Source organism: Moschus berezovskii, chromosome 15 (assembly GCF_049115385.1).
Source record: "Moschus berezovskii isolate FMDL1 chromosome 15, NW_MosBer_1.0, whole genome shotgun sequence".
In the NCBI taxonomy this organism is placed as follows: domain Eukaryota; kingdom Metazoa; phylum Chordata; class Mammalia; order Artiodactyla; family Moschidae; genus Moschus; species Moschus berezovskii.
Window position 1 is genome coordinate 5,671,987 of NC_142474.1, and position 20,632 is coordinate 5,692,618.

General features: G+C 47.9%; 1 protein-coding gene and 1 non-coding gene across 2 annotated transcripts; both read right to left on the reverse strand.

Annotated features, from left to right (window-relative positions):
- Window positions 1-1,700: 1,700 nt before the first annotated feature.
- RNF114 (ring finger protein 114) lies at window positions 1,701-15,425 on the reverse strand. Its single transcript, XM_055393388.2, has 6 exons — window positions 15,222-15,425; window positions 11,125-11,275; window positions 9,282-9,388; window positions 8,854-8,968; window positions 4,862-4,969; window positions 1,701-3,498 (listed from the first exon to the last, which is right to left on the reverse strand). The coding sequence occupies exons 1-6, from the start codon at window positions 15,371-15,373 to the stop codon at window positions 3,433-3,435; spliced, it is 699 nt and encodes a 232-aa protein (XP_055249363.1). The 5' UTR covers window positions 15,374-15,425; the 3' UTR covers window positions 1,701-3,432.
- On the reverse strand, window positions 6,381-6,512 carry LOC129535637 (small nucleolar RNA SNORA70). Its single transcript, XR_008681695.1, has one exon. It is a non-coding gene; the product is annotated as a small nucleolar RNA SNORA70 (small nucleolar RNA).
- Window positions 15,426-20,632: the final 5,207 nt, after the last annotated feature.

Sequence of the window (20,632 nt, forward strand, 5' to 3'; positions counted from 1 at the left end):
GAATCTATTGGGTAGCAACTGCCTCCCACGTAATTCATGTCTTCAGGGCAAGTCTGGGAAACACTTCACTTAATAGTGAAGTGTTTAGTCATCAGACATTTACAGCTGCTAGCTGCTGAGGTGAGGCTGAGCACTGATGGTCTAAGGAATGAGCAGGAAAACAGCAGCATTGCTGTTGCTGTTTAGTTACTAAGTCTGACTCTCTCGCAAGTCCATGTACTGCGGCCCACCAGCCTCCTCTGACCATGGGATTATCCCGGCAAAAGTGCTGGAGTGGGGAGCCATTTCCTTTTCCAGGGCATCTTCCTGACTCAGGGACGGAACCTGAGTCTCCTTCACTGGCAGGCGCATTCTTTACCACTGAGAAGCCACTATGCTGTACCATCACTCACCCTTCCCAGCCCCAACTCCATCGTCTGTGTAATGGGAATGCTATCAGCACCCCTCCTGCAGGGCTGGAAGAGGATTCAATGAGATTGACTTTTCTGGAGTATCCTGAATGCCTGGTTTTGGTCACCTTCCGGGAGCTGAAGGAGGGAGGATTAAATAAAAATTACTTGAGGGATGTCAGGAACCCGGGATGAGGATTATCCACTGCCGTTATCCCTGTTCTCATAACGCCAAGGTGAGCCCTCACGTGGGACATTCAGCAGGTACTGTGGCTCCTGAGTGCATCCAAGGATGACATCGAGGGCGTGGGCAGGGCAGGTCCCCACCAGTTTCTCTCAGGCTCTTTTCACCACCCTAATTCTGAGCTGGAGTCACCACAGAAAAGGAAGTACCTTTGTAAAAGGGCTCCCTTTAAATTCTAGGAATATTTATGGAGTCTACTTGAATCAAGCATGGAGGACAGTGTCACACTAGGCAGGTCTGGTCCTTGCCCTCTAGAGCTTCGTGTGGGAGACAGCCATTAAAACAAGTAACAGCACAAATGATAATTTAATGAGGTGTGAGCTTCCCGGCAAATAGATGTTCAGAACATTTATTCTGATAATGTACATTCAGTAGAGCTCCCAGACTTCCACAGGTGTGGAAGTGTTAAGTCACTCAGTTGTGTCCAATGCTTTGCAACCCCATGGCCCATAGCTCACCAGGCTCTTCGTCCATAGGATTACTCCAGTCAAGAATACTGGAGTGGGTTGCCATGCCCGCCTCCAGGGGATTTTCCTGATCCAGGGATGGAACCCAGGTCTCCTGCACTGCAGGCACCTTCTTTAACTGAGCCACCAGCGAAGCCACACATGCAGAAGGATCCTACATAAACCTATCTAACTCAGAAGGGGAAATACGTTCCAGATGTCCCGCAGGCAGAGGCAGAGTGCAGAACCGAGGCAGGCCCACGACCTCAGAGTTTCACGTGGGGAACCCACGACTGCGAGGTTTCAGGGCTGTTGCTAAGGCACCTGAAGTCTTGTTTCATGGAACAGGGTCGCTTCTTGCCTCACTGGAGCTCCCAAACGTGTGTGTGTGTGGTGAGGACGGTGGGGACAGGGGTGGCAGAGAGGTGGGTCTGTTCTCCAGAGGAGACAGGCCCAGTAAGGACAGCTGGTGAAAGGTCAAAGCTGAGATCAGAGCCAGATGGCACTCACTCGTGACAGACAAGAACTTCCCCTTAAAAAGCACAACAGTCTTCTGGAGGTTCCCCAAGCCCAGGCTTCAGCAAACTGAGGTTAATAACAACAGGCATTACAGGGTACCAGTTGGATAAATCATGAGATTTATTTATATTTTACTTTAAATGCCAGAACATAACAAACGTGACTTTCTGGAAAGTCATCTTATCAGAAATACATGAAGTGCACTTAATACAATGAAATTCGTTTCTTGGAACCACTGTGAGATCACCATCAGGTTCTCTCAAATGAAGGTTTTGTTAAATTTCCCTCTAAACTTAGGCTGAGATGATCTCAACTGAGGAGGGTCAGAGCAAACTTTTTCCAGAAATTATGGTGAAGAAGCTGCAACAACACTCGGGCCCTCCCAAGCGACAGCGCTTTAGAGAAAGTTACTTTGCCCCACAGGACCTGGTCCCTGCTGGTTCCTGAGCACGTGCAATCTCAGCGGCAGGGAGGGCGAGGCCCCCAGCAGCGGTGTCCAGGCCCAGAGCCCTGGGTCACCTGCAACTTTAGCCACTGACCAACAAAAATATCCCAATTCAGACAGGAGGTCTAACAGGGAAAAATGAACCTAAATAGGGGGACTTCTGGTCTACCAGAGGCTCTGCTCCTCTAGATCAGACAACCCATGGCCTTATTTATTAACACTGGTGAAACAAGGTGAACTTCAAGCTTCTTGAGCTGTTAGCAAAGCACGTTTCTGGCAGATGGTTCCCACGACCAACTGCTCCCCGGAGGTCTCGTCAGAGACAGCAGGTGGCGAGGCTGGACTTCCCCTATCCCCTCTGCCTCAGAAGGCAGGTCTTCTCATACTGTTTACGTGTTGAAACCAGTTTTATAAGGAAACAGTCTGTGATAGGAAAGCAACCCTCAGGTTAATCTAAGTTGCCAAATAAAAGATGAAAGAACTAGTACCCACTGGGGCCCCAGAACTTCTTACTCAGCTGAGGACTCCTCTTTGTGCTTCGAGGACAAGCATGTAAGCAGGTTCCCAAAGAGAGAGGCAAATATGAACAAGTCACTGGAAAATAACTTATCACTTTGAAAAAAATCAGAACCCAAAGCTGTGGCCCTCCCACCTCACTTAAGTTGACCCTTCTCGCTTAGGAATAAATGGAGTTTAAGTTTCCTAAGTCAGAAACACTTTTCACTAAAAATATGTGGTTACACCTTATCCTAAGAAGGCACCATGCAGGCATTTAAGGTTGAACCAGTTAATCCTAAGGGTGTGGAGGAACGGTAGGGAAACAGCACTCATCAAAACTTCCAGCATCAGACCACGTTAAGCTCAGAACACTCACTCCAACGGGACTTGTGAAATGTTTCCCATGAGGTAACTCCAGCTTCCAGCAGTTGCTGCCAACAACCAACAAACAGGAACTCGCACAGCACGGGAGCAGCTCCATCACCCATGAGACATTGCCAGAGCTCACACACCCCAGGGAGAAGGAGAGGAGACGCTTGTCTCCCTTGTGCTATTCATGACCCAGAAAAGGTCCTGGCTGGCTCGGAGGATCGGAGAGAGCGACAGAGGACAGGAGGCGCGAGCGTGACACACAGACAGGTGGGGCAGCTGGGCTCCCGTCCGGAGAGGGGACAGAGGCTCCGCGATGCGGCTGAGGAGAGGACAAGAGCAGACAGGTGACACACGGGGGAGAGGAGCCCCACGGGAAGGCGGGCCCGACCAGGGTCACCTCTGCGGAGTGACCCTGCCCTAACTCCAGGCCCACTCCCAGGTCTGCTGCACACTCAGGGGGGCGAGTCACGCTTTACACACGTAACTGAGGCTGGGGGACACAGCCCCAGGCGTGCCTGCTCACTGGTCGATGATGGAGCGCTGCAGCACCTGGTTTATCATGTCTTCCTCATCCACGTCGTAATCCTGCAGACAACACAGACGCTCAGCAACTGTGTGCAGCTGAGAGGACTCACTGGGTCAGAGAAGCAGGGCATCTGAGCAGAGCTCTGCAGGATAGCCAGGGCCCAGCTGCACGGTCTGGGATGCCGGCTGCCTGACTCTGGGTACCTGCTTGATTTCCGTGCCTCGGCTGCCTCACCCTGACCGTGAACATGCCCATAGCTCCCTCAGACGGGCGGGCACCTGCGTGAAGCCTGGCACAGACCAGGTACTCAGAGTTGGAGTGCCCAGGGTGAAAACAGCCTCTCTGATTCAATGAGGCAAAGCCATCTACTTGGGCTGGACTTGGCAACTGTATTCATCTTTAACAAAAAGATGCTAATTTTGAAGTCTGAATTTCAGATACTCTTATTAGGATGAGAGTAAATTACTCTTTAGGACAACTCAGGAAAGAGTCATGCTTTCCGTCTTAGATCCTGAAACACAGCCATTCAGACTGAATGCTATTCTCAAATCCTAACCTGACACCTATAAATGTAAATAAAAGCTTTACTTGAGACAGCTAGCTGGATTTCTGTCACCATAATGCCAAAACAACAGTGTGCTCTTCAAAACCACTCAGCTCCAGGGAAAGGATGTAAACTTGATGACCATGTTTGGCTAGCTTTTTTTTTAGTTTTTTAAATATTAAATTATTTGGCTGCACCGGGTCTTCATTATGGCACACGGAGTATTCGGTTGCAGCATTAGGGATCTAGTTCCCTGAACAGGGAACAAACCCAGGCCCCCTGCACTGGGAGCATGGAGTCTTAGCCACTGGACCCCCAGGCAAGTCCCAGTGTGCTTGATTTGACCTGGAGTACTTTTAAGAAATAAATATGGGACACTTCACATGAAATTCTGCATTTCTAGCTTCTTGGTATTGGGGGTAGGAAGGAACCTGGCAACACAGTGCCCGGCTCCACCCCAATCAGCTAGAGTTGCTGCCAGCATTATAAGTCATATACACTGTCCAGCTTGTAACTCCCTAAGACAATCACTTCCATGACTTGCCTGGACCATGGGCTTCTGAGCTGAAGGATCCCAAACCAGGTTCTGTAACAGCTAGAAGCCACACATGAAAGAAGGTGAATAAAAATTTTGGAAAACATAAAAGGAAGCTCACTCTGTCTCAGTCTCAATGGCTGGCCAGTTCACTTCCTTAAATGCCACAGAGCCATCATTCCAGGGAGCCCATCACGTCAGTGACAACCCCCCCGGGGGGGCCTGCAGTTCTCGGGTAGGGGAGGGAAGGAGCCATGTGGTCCACTGGGTGCAGGGGGGCGCGTGGTGGTGGTGCTGGTGGGGAGTGTGTGGTTAGGAATCAGCGCCCGGGCTGCAGACTCACCACGAAGGTGTCGTAGGAGAACTGGTGCCGGCGCTGGAGGTGCTCGATGAAGTTGGCGCTGCGGTAGTTGGGGTCTCCCCAGGGCATCGAGGCACATATGGGACACACCTTAAAGCAAAGAAGCACGTTGTTAGGGACTGGTTTAGGTACCTGGCGCCTGAGCAGATAACAGCCCTCTGTTGACTGCATCCGGCCACCTTTCTTCCAGGACAGCTTTCCTGATTCCCGGCCCAGCACCTGGTCACAGCCTCAAAGGCACATTCACATCCCAGAAGACATCAGTCTCCTACTGACGAAGTGACACGCAGGGCAGGGTGTGGGTGGTGGTTAAAGGCTTAAGCCATGATACCACCCATTTCTAATCCCCTACTGAGGAGAGAACAGGGTGTCAGTGTGCCAGACCAGGAGGGGCCCAGATAGAGCCTTCCAACCCAGTGGGCAAAATGATAATAAAAGCACAAAGAAAACCAAGGAAATGATAGGTGAGCAACATCCCAAGGAAGTAACACAGCCTTAGACGCTATTTTTATAAAGTAAATGTTGAGATGAAGGGGCTCAGGGTGAAAAGCCTTCACTCAAGAGGCTGATCCCGGCTTTGAAGAGTCGGAGGTATTGGAAAGACAAAGAGTACATGGCAAACAGCCAATCAGGGCGGCTAGACTGGAAAATTCCTGGAGAGAGGCCACGAGGAGTGGGAAGGGGGAGAATCAGGCATGAGTGGTCTGGATTGGCGATGGCACGTCACCATTTACTTTACAAGGAAGATATGGTGACAAAGGGGGTTGACATGATGTGACATGATGGGCGACTCCTCGAGTGGAAGAGCTGGTGCTGTGGAGGAGAGCACCGTCAGGACCAGAGTCTGAGGAGACTTTCGAAGGGCAGGGCTCAAACACTGACCATTACCGAGTTCTGCAGAAGGAGGGCAGAATGGGGAGTGACAAGGGCTTTAAAGAGACAAAATAATCAGAGGGATTTCAGGAAGCCAAAGGAAGGGGGAAAAAGAGAGAAAATTAAGCTGTAGTATCAGATACCACAGAGGAGTTCAGCAGTACCTATCAAGATTACTTAACCTTTGACCAAATTAATCTGTATCTAAGAGTTTACTAAGAATAATTTTTTGGGGGGGTCAGGAAACAGAATTTACTGATGGTCTTGACTGAGGAAGGGACAAGGCCTTGTCCAGGGGCCATGATTAGCGATGAAGCTGACCTCAGAGCCATCTGGGATGGGCCTACTTTTCAGCCCCCAGATTTTCAAGTTTATCTGCATTAAACTTAGCAAATCCCTACTTCTTGAAGATATGGATCTTCTGGTGGCCAGGGAACTTGAACTTGGCCTTGAAAAGGGCCTCAATCACACGCTCCTTGTTCAGTAGCTTGGTGCCGATGGACATTATGACTTGGCCAAAATGGGCCCTGGCCACTGTGCCTTGGGGCTTTCCAAAGGCACCCTGCATACCTGTCTGGAGCCTAGACTGGGAATAGCATGAGGCCAGACAGGAATGTCCATGTAAAAAGCCTGTCTCCAAGGTCCCTTAGGGCAACCCATCCAGGCAACAGGCTGCACACACTACCAAGGAGGATGCTGTCTGCGGTCACTGCACGCCAGGCCCCGGAGAAGGGAGCACAGTCAGCTTAACTGGCAGCAGTTCAAGACTTTCCTTCACAGACATACAAAAATACAGGTGAAGGTATGTCAAAATCCATGGCAGTCTTTTCAAACGCACCATGAAAAACTTCAGAACTATATGAAATAATAGTTTAATAAACTATTCCTTATCGCCAACGCCTAGATTTAAGTGTGGCACACTTTCTTCAGCTATAAATGAAGCATTTAAAAATAAGATACAACAATTCACCCTTAACTCTTTCAGAACAGTCCTAAAAATGTGTTTCCCTTTACAATATTGCTTATTATCTCACCCATCAACCAACCATTTTTTAGTCACAATTAATATTCAGTCCTCAGATTTTTAGATACTGTCAGAAGTAACCCTGACATTTGTCAATAAGGGACCAGTTAAATCATGGTACAGACCAGTAATGGAAAACTACCAGCTCATTAAAAAAGAATCCGATCCATATGCACTGACGTGAAACCGATGTCAGTGAGGCCGGTTACAGTGTGCAGAATGCGCTGTCACTGGCATCAAAGTGGACATGCATGAATCATACTTCTGATTGAAAGCTAGAAATGTCCCTGGGTGACACAATTTTGTACTTTCCACAAGCAGAGTGAGCACTACTCAGGGGCCAATGGGCAGCCCAGAGGTGCCTCTGATGCCGTGAAGACAGAACTGGTTTAAGTGCCAGGATACCGCTGGGTTCCAGTACTGGTTTTGCATTAACCAGCTTCATCCATTTAGCATGGGTACCATTTGTAGGCTTCCAGAAATGAGTGCAGGGAAGATGGTGGCAGGAAATGAATGAAAGTATCTCTGTCATTTAACATCCGTTTTAGTTTTCATATGGAGAAGGCAATGGCAACCCACTCCAGTACTCTTGCCTGGAAAAGCCCATGGACAGAGGAGCCTGGTAGGCTGCAGTTCATGGGGTTGCAGAGTCAGACACGACTGAGCGACTACCCTTTCCCTTTAGTTTTCATAATTAGCGACATAGGTGAGTTAACTTGGCTAACTTTAAAATGGAAATGGGTAATGGGGGCAGGTGGTGGTGGCTGGCTGTCTGTGTGTGTAAGCTCACTTGCTCTTTCGATCAGTAATTAGTTATTAAGAACTGTAACTAAAACATCTTGAAGGAGCAGCCGAAAACTTGGCTTTGGGGTGTAAGATAAATGGGAAAATAGAAATGAAACTAGAGAAAAAGTTGTATTAAGACCTCGCCTGTCAATCATATTAAGAGGGTAGGGTAACACTGCTGAGATGGACCAAATTCGAACTTTTTTTTTTAAGAAAACCACATGTCGGCCTTGATATTGAAATTAAACGTCAGAGACTGATAAGCACTTTCCCAATACTTCCATCTAAATTCTCTTTCTCCACAACTATGAAGAAGCTATTCAAATGGAAAACAGCAACTTTATTAGAAACTTGACAGACACCAGGAAATCCAAATTAACATTACCAACAATGGGAGCAACAGAAGTCACTTGACTCCCCTGATGTGTACACAGAGGAGAGAGCTCTATTCTCGAGGATAGAGCAGTCGCATATGCAATCATGAAGAAACAGACAAACCCAAATTGAAGGAAAAGCTACAAAACAAGTGGCCCACCCTCTTTAAAAAATGTCAAGGTCATGAAGAAAAAAAAAACTGAGGACTAAAGGGACTTAACATTCAAATATAACACAGATCCAGGATCTGCGGGCTGGGGAAAATTGCCTTGAAGGACATTTCAACTGTTAACATGAATTGCACATCAGGTATTAGCTTGTTATCAATGTGACAATTCCTGAGTGTGAAAATTAAAACACACAAAAAATGTGGTTTTCTAAGACATACTTCTTCCTAGGAGATACGTCGGAGAAGGCAATGGCAAGCCACTCCAGTACTCTTGCCTAGAAAATCCCATGGATAGAGGAGCCTGGTAGGCTGCAGTCCGTGGGGTCGCTAAGGGTCGGACACGACTGAGCGACTTCACTTTCACACATTGGAGAAGGAAATGGCAGCCCACTCCAGTGTTCTTGCCTGGAGAATCCCAGGGATGGGGGAGCCTGGTGGGCTTCCGTCTATGGGGTCACACAGAGTCGGACACGACTGAAGTGACTTAGCAGCAGCAGGAGATACGTGCCGCAGTATTTAGGGGTAAAGGATCACGGTATCTGTAACCTACTCTCAAATGGCTAGCACAAAATATGTATACAGAGTATGGTTAAGCGAATATGGTAAAATCTTAAATCTGTGAGTCCAGGTGAAGGGTACATTAGAGTTCATTAATTAATCCTGAAACTTTTTGTAAAGTCTGAGTTTTCCCCCGTAAGAATTTAAACAACAAAACCCACAAAACAAAAAAACTCAAGTTTCTCTTACCACAGATTTGGTGTCCGTGCTATGGGATAACTTGCAGTGTTCCACAAGTCCTTCTTGATCAAAATTCTTCTCAGGACAGTAAGGACAAGGAAAAGTGTAACGGTTTGGGACACTTCTGGAAGATGAAAGGCAGGAAAAAAGAAACTTCTCTTGAGTACCCTTCCACATAATTTCAACCACTGTCCACTCCCCAAAGGAGCAAAGTTCACTCAATGTGTTAGGACAGGGATTCTGGTGATCACTTCTGAGTCAGGTCAAATGTTTTGAAAGTAACAGTCTAGCCCGCATTTGAAGTGAACATGCGAGCCCTCCATAACCACCCCAGAACAAAAACTCACACCAGCTTTAGCCAGCCTAACAATTACACCTCTGCTTTCCAGAACTCAGGAAGACAGACATCCACCAAAGAGAGTGACAGAGCCATTTACCTTGGCTGACGAGACGCGTCCTTGGTGGTGGCCTTCACACCTTCCATGATGTAATTCTGGTATTTGGAACAGGTAGCCACATGGGCCCGGATCTTGGACAGGAACAACTTAGGTGGGAAGGATCAGAGCCCACACGTTAGCTGGGATCTTGCACCCAATCCAACACAGTGCCAAAGCAAAGGCAAGATGCAAAATAGACCTCCACCCCCTGGGGAGCCAAAGAGCCTCACAAGACTCCTGGCTCCACTGAAGGGACTGAAACGCTGACTTTTTTTTGCAGGGTTTCTATTAGTATCAAGGCTGATGTTTTACTTGAGCAAACGAGGATATCTGCTTCCACTCTAAAATCACTCGTGGAGAGGTTTTATTCATGATATGCTCTCTGCTCATAGAGACACTCCAAACCCAGTGAAAGTGTCTAAAGTTTTCTACCCTAGCACTTAAACTAGTCTCTTTTCAGCATGCCAAGAACCATATTCCATTATAAGTGCAGCAGAGAAAAGTGATGATTTACATAAAGGGATAAAGGCCAGTAATAATAATATTCTGTCACCAGATTGTGATAAATGAACTTCTTACAAAAAAAAAAAAAATCATATTCTGAATTCTACTTCATTAATAAAATCTAGTCTTTGCAAGACAGAAAGACAAAATTTTACTTATCTTCAGTTTCTAAATCAAAATGAACTGGAAGGAAAAATGTTTCAGTACTTGCACTCTGGCTTACCATGATGCTTCTATCTTATCTCCAGATAAAGAACTTGACTTCAAGCTGCCAGTCAAAAAGCTCCCAGTTAAAGGAGATGGGAAATAGCTCTATTCAGAACTACAGCCACTGTGTACCCGTAGTGCTAAGTCACTCTGAAAGGAGGAAATGGTAAAGGGACATCTATGGCTGTTTACACTAAGGTGTTAAAGAAACTGACATGCAAGGATGTCCGATAAGTCATGAGATGAAAAAAAATTTTCAAAAGTGAAAAGTTGTAGAAATATATATTATAGTAAGATCCTATTTTGTAAAAATCCTACATCTATGTTTGTATAAAACCCACACCTATGTTTGTCAGAGAGCAGGAAAATGTTTTGCAGCCTTCTAAATTGAAGTATTTTTAAAAAGGTAATCTCTGGAGTGGTGAACAAGCCTACATTAATTTATATTTTTGTGCTGTCTGGAATTAATGAAATCATAATTATTAAAATCCAATAATTCTGTATATATCTCTTTTGAAAATAAAACAACAGTATTTCTCCTGTGCAGTTATAATTATTTTAAAATAAATATGCTTGACTCTAATATGGTCATACAAAAAAAGAACATGGATGCATTTCCAAATAGTGGACACCGCTATGATCAAATGTCTTCATACTGACCTTAGTACTATAATTCCTCCTTGCCAAGTGCAAAAGCTGAACAAGTTTTACATCTGTAGTAAAATACATCACAAAATTTCCCCTCAAACTCACTGCAGCAGGTAACTTTGAGGCACTGACTTCATTTTATACTTAAAAAAAAAATGGAGAAATATCACTGTCACATTCTAATTCAATTTGTGTATGCAGCTTTGGGAAAAATGGGTCTTTTACAGAAAAAAACTGGGATAACTGATTTCTATGGTTTTCAAAGCTAAGCTATGTAATATGCTAAACCAATTCTTAAAAGAAAAAAACCAAACCACACAACCACTCAGGTTATGAAGATGCAACAGCACGGCCATGGCCAGCCAGCATGCACACGCGCTGTTAGTCACTCAGGCGCGCTCTGAGCTCAGAGAGAAGGCGGCGACAGCTCTGTTTTACCCATCTTACAGAAAGACACTGGCTCTCCCATTTCACGTCCACATACATTTTTACGGCAGCCATGGCAAGAAGTCTCTGTGCTCTCAATCTGCCGCTCGAGCTCCACGGCTCGGACGCCAGGTGCCAGAGTGCTGCGACACACGCCACAGACAGGCTTCTTCGGCTTCAGACATTCCTGCAGGCATGCAGAGCAAAAGCTAGAACAAGACACACAGAGAACCTGCGTCATGCATCGTGGAGACAAGACAACAAAAATGGATAAACTTTTCAAAATGACATCAATGGATAATGAATTTTAAAAAAACTATTCGATCCCTGCTCTTGATTCAGTCCTTCTGGGCAAGAAAAATGGTGGCGGTAGGGTAGGGGGAGGTGGGCAGTGTTCCTTGCGAAGAACACACAGGTCCAATGACAGAAATAAATGCAAACTACCATGACACATGGCAGAAGGTGCTATGGCACAGCCTTCAGTCCTTAGCCCTGGCCACTGAGGGATCTTGCTGGGGTTTCCCGAACTTCCGTTTCTCTTCTGTGAAGTGGAGACTGCAGTACCTACCTCTAGAATTTAGGGAGGATGGATTATGTACAGTGGACTCTTAGGACAGTGTCTAGCACATATGAAATGCACCATAAGCAGGAGCAGCCATCAACAGAGGTGGATGCAAAGCACTATGGAAACGCAAAGTCAAGAGCAGCCAGCTGTAACCCCAGAAAGACAGCAGTGGTTAGACTTCAGACAGCACACACGAAAGAGCCTTAGAAGAGTTCAGCGGTAGAGGAGGGGAAGAATAGTTCAGGCCCCTAGACTTCTACTTCCTTACATACATCATGCGTGTTTACCACTCTGCCTCATAAGCCCCAGGTTAAATCAAGGTATCAACCAAACCAAAATCAAGGTTTAGAAAAATAATTCTGGGATTAGCATGGACAATAGAGTTGTCAGTTTTAATTTTTTTTTTTCCCCAGATGAGAAAAGAAACCAAACAGATGGCCAAAGGCAAGAGATCATAAGGGTCTGACTGAGGCAATAAAGAATTCAGGAAATAATCCGGGGATGGATTCTGGAGGACTTGGGAATTTACTAAATTTGGAAAAGAAAAGAAGTTAAAGATGACCAACTTTCTGTATATCTGAAGTCTAGACAGGTGGTAATGCTGAGATAAGATACAGAGAAAGAAGAAATAATGAGGCATGAAGTACCCCAGCTGCACTTGCAACCTCAGAGATCTAAGGCAAGATAACAAAATCTGCCAGGAAGAGCTCTGGATGCGTAATCAAAGGCAATCTGCACATTTGTTTTCAGCGTCTCTGAAAATGCCCTCCCTTTTGTCATGTGGCATCAATGCTGCTTCAGCTGTGACTCGGAGACCAATGTTCACAAGCCACTCTGTGCCTGCCAGGCCTAACGGACAAGCTTGCTTCCAAGCGGCCCCTGCATCTTGGACAGGTTTCCCTGGTGGCTCAGTGGTAAAGAATCTGCCTGCCAATCCAGGAGACGCAGGTTCGATCCCTGGGTTGGGAAGATCACCTGGAGAAGGAAATGGCAACTCACTCCAGTGTTCTTGCCTGGGAAACCCCATGGACAGAGGAGCATGGCGGGTTACAGTCTATATGGTCGCAGAGTGGGACATGACTTAGCAAGTAAACAACGTTGGTCTGGCTTTCAGCTTCCATTTCCTACTGATGGGCCTTTTTCAGTCTTCTAGATGCCCCAACAAAGTCGTCCTGGGCACCCAGCCACCTGCCAGTCTCCAGCTGTACTCCACACTAATGTGGAGGGGGATGTAAAATTCAGGGCTTGAAACAGAGTTTTATAAGAACTCAAAGCCCCGTGTGGCTAGAGCTGCAGCGATGCTGTTTTCAAGAACAAAAGCTAGCAAAAATCACCCAGGCAGAGCAAACGCACTCAATGGGAGCTAAGGGAGATGGGGCCCTCAAAAAGGTCCCGTTATCTGTTTTCAATCAGCATCAAACTGATGAACACGTGGAGCTGGTATGGCGAGTATACACAAGAGCCGAGGTTTGAATATCAGTACTGCCCCTTGACCTCTGACCTTGGAAAGGTCCACCTGGCTCAAGGAAACCTCAAATTTTTCTGTTCTTTAGTTGGTAAACTGTGCTGGGTCAAGCCTCTTTATAAGTGTTAAATGTAAATTAAACCCACTGAAGTAATCCAAAATTAGGTAAACCTAATGAGGGCTAATTCACAGAAAAGAGGGTTCAACTTGAAAGCTACCTAGGGGCCACTTCAACTCTCAGAAAGTGCTTTCACCAGTGTCTTAGTTTATGCAGCCTTTACCTGATCACTCTCCCATTCCCCACTCACAGAGGCTTTATCTCTGTAATACCTTCCCAGTGGACAATGAGTTTGACTGACAAGAGTTTGAACACTGCTAGTACTTATTTCGGAGAAGGCAATGGCAAGCCACTCCAGGACTATTGCCTAGAAAATCCCATGGATGGAGGAGCCTGGTAGGCTGCAGTCCCTGGGGTCACTAATGGTCGGACACGACCGAGCGACTTCACTTTCACTTTTCACTTTCACACATTGGAGAAGGAAATGGCAACCCACTCCACTGTTCTTGCCTGGAGAATCCCAGGGACGGGGGAGCCTGGTGGGCTTCGGTCTATGGGGTCACAGAGTCGGACACGACTGAAGTGACTTAGCAGCAGCAGCAGCAGCACTTATTTATCATCAATTCAGTGGACTGTGAACTCTGAGGGCAGAATCACCTCGTTTCTTAGGATGTTCCCCAATCTGGCACATAGTGTCTACACAAATATTTTTAGCTACTTGAATATAAGATTGGAAGATAGTTGCTCAGACACTACACTGGGCACTTGGGACAGAATGAGGTGCAAAACACTGCCCTCGTGAGCCCTAAGTTTTGCTCTCTGAAAGGCAGGAGGAGGAGTCCCCCGGAGAGAAGCTGGGAGGTAACTAAAATGGGGAGAGTGACAAGGGAGGTTACTAGAACTGGGCCTTGAAGTCTGGATAGGATTTGGGATGGTGACGGGAGAGGAGCTGAAGTAGCAAGAAGACTTCCAGGCTAACCAAACCGCAAGCAGGAACAGCCTGAAGCTGGAAAGAGCTTGGTGTACAAGCAACAAGGCGGCCAGGTGGCTGAGGAGCCCTTGCCAGGTGCCCGCGGTTCTCTGGGCAGGCAAACAGACACCTGCAGTTCACCAGGGGAGAGTAGACAATGGTAAGCCGGCCCTGAGGGAGCCTCGGTGCCCTCACCTGCAAGATGGCTGCCACGTCTCTCCCCCTGCAGGGCTGCTTCAGGAACAAGAACGCCCAGCAGGTGCCTACTGTGCCTCCTGACACCAACCCCAAGCGATGCCCACGGTGATAAGCGCGGGGGGAGGCCACTGAGCAAAATCCAACCCCCAGCAGCAAGAGGCAGGCAGCCACACTTTCTACAATTCTTTCCACTCAGCCGTTTTGCGGGTCTGATGGAGCAAGGCTTCCACTCAAATCTGGCCAACCTCAAAGCCCACCCCAAAACCTGCTACTGGACATTCTCACACAAGCTCCTTTCGTCCTCATAAGCAGTCTATCAGCAGCAGCATGGAGGCTCTGAATTTCAAACACAGCGCAACAAGCCTCGTTCGCCTGTGGGAATGCGGACCACCGCTACCTGCCAGCTCCCGACCTCTTTCCCGTGAAGGGCGGACGGGTCAGGTCTACTTCAGGATTCCCCTTGTGTCCTTCTGGTCCAGTCGAGCGTTTCTCCAACTTCCGAGCACACCGGAACTGCCGGGCAGAGCCGGACACAGGACACGGTATGCCCGAGGGGCCGCGGCAGCCTGTCCGCGGGGACCCGGCGGGCCTCGGGCTCCGCCAAGCGCCCCGCAGGGTGCCACTCCGCCCTCACGCGTCGGAGGGGGCCCGGGACACGGCGGGCGCTCAGCGGAGAGCCGGACGCTGGGGAGGAAGCGGGGCGGAAGAGAAGAGCGCCCCGCCGACGTCCACGGGCCCCCGGGGGCCCCGCGGAGACGCGCCTCGAGGCCAGGCCTCCCGCTCCCGCCCGGAGACCCTTCCTGCTGGCGCCTCACGCCTCAGCTCCATTTTCCTCCCAGTCAGGAGAACCGCCCCCCCGGCCCACCACCACCCCGACTGGGCCCCAACCCGCCACTTACATGTGTCCGCAGGGCACCTGCACCGGCTTCTCGTACACCTCCAGGCACACGGGACACGTGAAACGGCCGAGGGGGTCGGCCTCCGCCGCGGGACCTGCCGGCTGCGCACCACCGTCACGGGCCTGGGCCTGGGCCTGCCCCTGCGCCGCCATCTTGCCGCCGCGGAGCGCCGCGCCTCAGCGGCCTAGGCGGAGGCAGGGGGCGGAGCGAGAGCAGCGAGCGGCGCGGCTTATGGAGCGCGCGTCGGGCTGGGGGCGGGGCTAGGGCGGGGCTGGGTAGGGCCACGCCTCCCAGCCCCTCCGACGCTCGGGAAAAACGCAGACCCGCATCCGGAGACTGGTATGAGTGGAGGAGGGTTGGTGCTTCAGCCACTTTTGCCCAAAATTTAAATGGTTGTTGCTATTGCTTAATATTTACTTATGCACTATTCCTTAATCTTTCTCTTCAGTCGAGTTTCAGCAAACAAATTTTACAGGGAAATCTTATATCCCTCCCAAGCTACAAATAGAAAATCAACACCACTTATTTCCACAAGGCACGGGGAACAAATACAATAGAAACAGTATAGTCTTATGAATTCGTGCCGGATACTGTTGACGCAGAAAAGGGAGATTAAGCTTGATTAGAGAGGTGTTGAAGACAGGCTATCACGACTTCCTGCTGCTGCTGCTGCTGCTAAGTCACTTCAGTCGTGTCCGACTCTGTGTGACCCCACAGACGGAAGCCCACCAGGCTCCCCCGTCCCTGGGATTCTCCAGACAAGAACACCGGAGTGGGTCGCCATTTCCTTCTCCAATGTGTGAAAGTGAAAAGTGAAAGTGAAGTCGCTCAGTCATGTCTGACTCGTAGCGACCCCATGGACTGCAGCCTACCAGGCTCCTCTGTCCATGGGATTTTCTAGGCAAGAGTACTGGAGTGGCTTGCCATTGCCTTCTCCGGAGACTTCCTAGTGAAAGCAATAAAATTATTTAGTATTCTCTTCACGTGCCTCCTGACCGTGGGGTCCAACTCCAGCTCTGTAGAAGATGGAGAGCCTGGGGTTTGAAAAGATAGATTAAACCTCAGTCTCAAAAGAAGCACGCCTAGAATCCAGACGTTTTGAATCTCATCTTCCTTTACTTCCCACTGTACCCAGTTGGCTCTCATATACAGCCTGTTATAACAAAAGCTACTTTTTTTTTTTTTTTAAAGGCCGGCTTTGCTAACAGGTCTGTGCGGTTTTCTTAACCAGAAAAGTCAATGATCAATTAAACTCTACCCTGTAAGGCCACAAATGCCTCACAGTAAGGAGTCTGCACAAGACAAATAAATCAGTTTGCTAAACCAGGTTAACTGAATGCAAATTTGCACCTCATTTGGCCCATTCCCAGTCCTCTGGATTGATTCTGCTTGACCCGCTGGCAGCAGGAGGGTTATTTCTAACTAGCCACGTGGGCCAGCTTTTCACTAACCAGGAACTTGGTGTGTAGGCATCAGCCCAAGAGAGCCAATGCTTCCATTTTACCGTTTCTTTCTCTTGTTCCTATGCCAGGCACTGTGCATTTGACATCTCCCCAGCCCAAAAGTGCTCTGTCTCCCTTCCAGGAATGGGGGTGCTTTTGTGGGGGCAGAGATGTGTTGTAGGTATTTATAAGCTTTTGTTTTGGCCTTGTAACTGCCACTGGACCCTGTGCTGTGAGCAGGGAGGGTGGTGAGGGCAGGGGAGCCCCAGACTCGGGATTCAAATCCACTGAGCGCCTCTAGTTTGAGCTCTTGAAATGAACTTTCCATGAACTCATACATACCTTACCTGCTTCTTGAGAAACCTGTAGAGTTAGAGCTGGGTATGGAACAACGGACTGGTTCAAAATTGGGAAAGAAGTACGTCAAGGCTGTATATTGTTACTCTGCTTATTTAACATATGCAGAGTACATCATGAGAAACGCTGGGCTGGATGAAGCACAAGCTGGAATCAGTATTGCCGGGAGAAATATCAATAACCTCAGATGTGCAGATGACACCACCCTAATGGCAGAAAGCAAAGAGGAACTAAAGAATCTCCTAATGAAGGTGAAAGAGGAGAGTGAAAAAGCTGGCTTAAAACTCCACATTGAAAAAATGAAGATCATGGCATCTGGTCCCATCACTTCATGGCAAAAAGGGGAACAGTGGAAACAGTGACAGACCTTATTTTCCTGGGCTCCAAGGTCACTGAGGACGGTGACTACAGCCATGAATTTAAAAGATGCTTACTCCTTGGAAGACAAGCTATCACAAACCTAGGCAGAGTATTAAAAAGCAGAGACATTATTTTCCTGACAAAGGTCTGTATAGTAAAAGCTATGGTTTTTCCAATAGTCATGTATGGATGTGAGAGTTGGACCATAAAGAAGGCTGAGCGCCAAAGTATTGATGCTTTGAAACTGTGATGCTGGAGAACACTCTTGAGAGTCCCTTGGACAGCAAAGAGATCCAACCAGTCAATCCTAAAGGAAATCGACCCTGAATATTCACTGGAAGGACTGATGCTGAAGCTGAAGCTCCAATACTTTGGCCACCTGATGGGAAGAAAAGACCCTGATGCTGGGAAAGGTTGAAGGCAGGAGGAGAAGGGGGCAACAGAGGATGAGATGGTTGGATGGCATCACCGACTCAATGGACATGAATTTGAGCAAGCTCCGGGAGGTAGTGAAGGACAGGGAAGCCTGGTATGTCTGCAGTCCATGGGGTCGCAGAAAGTTGGACATGACTGAGTTACTGAACTACAGCAATGAAAGAGAGGACGGGATTGACATAATAGTGTATTAATAGTGAACTGTGCGGTGCTTATTATTCTAAGCGCTTTACACGAGTCCTCACAGCAATCTATGACAGGTTCTACTATTTGCACTTTTTGTGTGTGCTTCAGTTCAGTTCAGTCGCTTAGTCGTGTCCGACTCTTTGCGACCCCATGAATCACAGCACGCCGGGCCTCCCTGTCCATCACCAACTCCCGGAGTTCACTCAAACTCATGTCCATCGAGTCTGTGATGCCATCCAGCCATCTCATCCTCTGTCGTCTCCGTCTCCTCCCGCCCCCAATCCTTCCCAGCATCAGAGTCTTTTCCAGTGAGTCAACTCATCACATGAGATGGCCAAAGTATTGGAGTTTCAGCTTTAGCATCAGTCCTTCCAATGAACACCCAGGACTGATCTCCAGAATGGACTGGTTGGATCTCCTTGCAGTCCAAGGGACTCTCAAGAGTCTTCTCCAGCACCACAGTTCAAAAGCATCAATTAGTCTCATCCAACTCTGAGACCCCATAGACTGTAGCCTACCAGGCTTCTCTGTCCATGGGATTTCCCAGGCAAGAGTACTGGAGTGGGTTGCCATTTCCTTCTCCAGGGGATCTGCCTGACCCAGGCATAGAACCAGCATTTCCTGTGTCTCCTGCCTCAGCAGGGGAATTCTTTACCACTGAGCTATCTGGGAAGCCAATTTGCATTTTACAATCATGCAGATCGATGCACAGAGGTATTAAGTCACCTTTTAACACAGATGGAACACAGGAGTCAGGATCTTCCCCGGCAATCCAGAGGCTAAACTTCCAATGCAGCGGGACCAAGGGGAACTAAAGGCCCATATGCCGCAGGGTGGGGCTAAAAATTTTAAAAAGTAAGAAACAACTGAAAAGGAGTGCCAGTGGCTCTCAAATTCTAGTTTGCATCGGAGTCACCTGGGGGGATTCTGAAAATAAGAGTTGCTGGTGGGGCAGCTGCGCGGAGTTTCGAATTCAGCCGGTCAGTAACTCTAGAGCGTGGCCCGAGGATCTGCCTTTCTAACGTTTTCTCCAGATGGTGCAGGTGCTGCTGGTTAGGGCTGCACTTTGCAAACCATTAACCTACATTATACCCCACACCCCGCCCCAGTCAATGCTTCTGTTGGTGGTGGTGCTCAGTTGTGTCCGACTCTTTGGGACCCCATGGACTCTAGTCCACCAGGCTCCTCTGTCCATGGGATTTTCCAGGCAAGAACACTAGAGCGTGTTGTCATTTTCCTACTCCAGGGGGTCTTCCAGACCCAGGGATCAAACCCGTGTCTCTTGTGTCTCCTACGCTGGCAGGTGGCTTCTTTACCACTGAGCCAGCTGAGAATCTAGTACAGGTGGTTCCTAGCCCTCAAATCAAGTAACCCTCAGAGTCTTCTCTCTCAACCTCGGGTCACATGTAAAATGTATTTATTACCATACTTATCTAAAGTAGGTAGAACTTACACCACTATGCATGTGTACATTTATTAATCTATGGGTAGATAATTTCATCTCAGTGTCACAGCTCCTCAAGACTGCCAAATTGCTAACAGAAAGCTGTAGGAATTCCCACCTTCACCACTAGGGGGCAAACAAGTATCTCACAAGCTCACCGCACCTGGCCCAACTAGGTGGAACAAGGCTTCCCTTGTTCTTAAATCTTCTCAGTTGCTTAAATGTTGACTTACCTCTATCCCTTATAGCTTACTCATGGCAAATAGATGGGGGAAAAATGGGAACAGTGACAGACTTTATTTTCTTGGGCTCCAAAATCACTGCAAGTGGTGACTGCAGCCATGAAATTAAAAGAGGCTTGCTCCTTGGAAGAAAAGCTATGACAAACCTAGATAGAGTATTAAAAAGCAGAGACATCACTTTGCTACAAAGGTCTGTCTAGTCAAAACTATAGTATTTCCAGTAGTCACATATGGATGTGAGAGTTGGACCATAAAGAAGGCTGAGCACCAAAGAATTGATGTTTTTGTACTGTGGTGCTGGAGAAGACTCTTGAGAGTCCCTTGGACAGCAAAGAGATCCAACCAGTCAATCCTAAAGGAAATCGACCCTGAATATTCACTGGAAGGACTGATGCTGAAGCTGAAGCTCCAATACTTTGGCCACCTGATGGGAAGAAAAGACCCTGATGCTGGGAAAGGTTGAAGGCAGGAGGAGAAGGGGGCAACAGAGGATGAGATGGTTGGATGGCATCACCGACTCAATGGACATGCATCTGAGCAAATTCCAGGAGATAGTGATGAACAGGGAACTCTGACATACTGCAGTCCATGGGGTCGCAGAGAGTCAGACATGACTGAGCAACTGAACAGCAACAACTTAGGATGGAAGTAAAAACCAAAAAGGAAAAAAATACTGGAAAAAAAAAAACCAAAAGAACACAGTCTTGGATTGCAAGGACTTTTAACATGAGTGACACTAGCATGTAAATGTCTATTTAACCAATAACTTCTATGTGTCAGATATCCTGAGAGGTGGTGGAATTTGGGCAGTGAATGATTCAGCTATAAAAGGAAAGACACAGGAGGATGACCACATAAAAAGGCTGCTTCCAGAATATTGTTCATCAGTCACTCCACCAGCTCACTGCTTTTGCACAGCATTTTGCAATTTGCATTGTACCAAGC

Excerpts from the sequence above, each read along its gene's own strand:
- RNF114 (XM_055393388.2), bottom strand. The coding sequence starts at position 15,373 with ATGGCGGCGCAGGGGCAGGCCCAGGCCCAGGCCCGTGACGGTGGTGCG. Across the intron at positions 11,276-15,221 it reads CAGGTGCCCTGCGGACACAT|CTTTTGCTCTGCATGCCTGC; the intron begins GTAAGTGGCGGG and ends GTCTTGTTCTAG. Across the intron at positions 4,970-8,853 it reads GCACGGACACCAAATCTGTG|GTGTGTCCCATATGTGCCTC; the intron begins GTAAGAGAAACT and ends CTTTGCTTTAAG.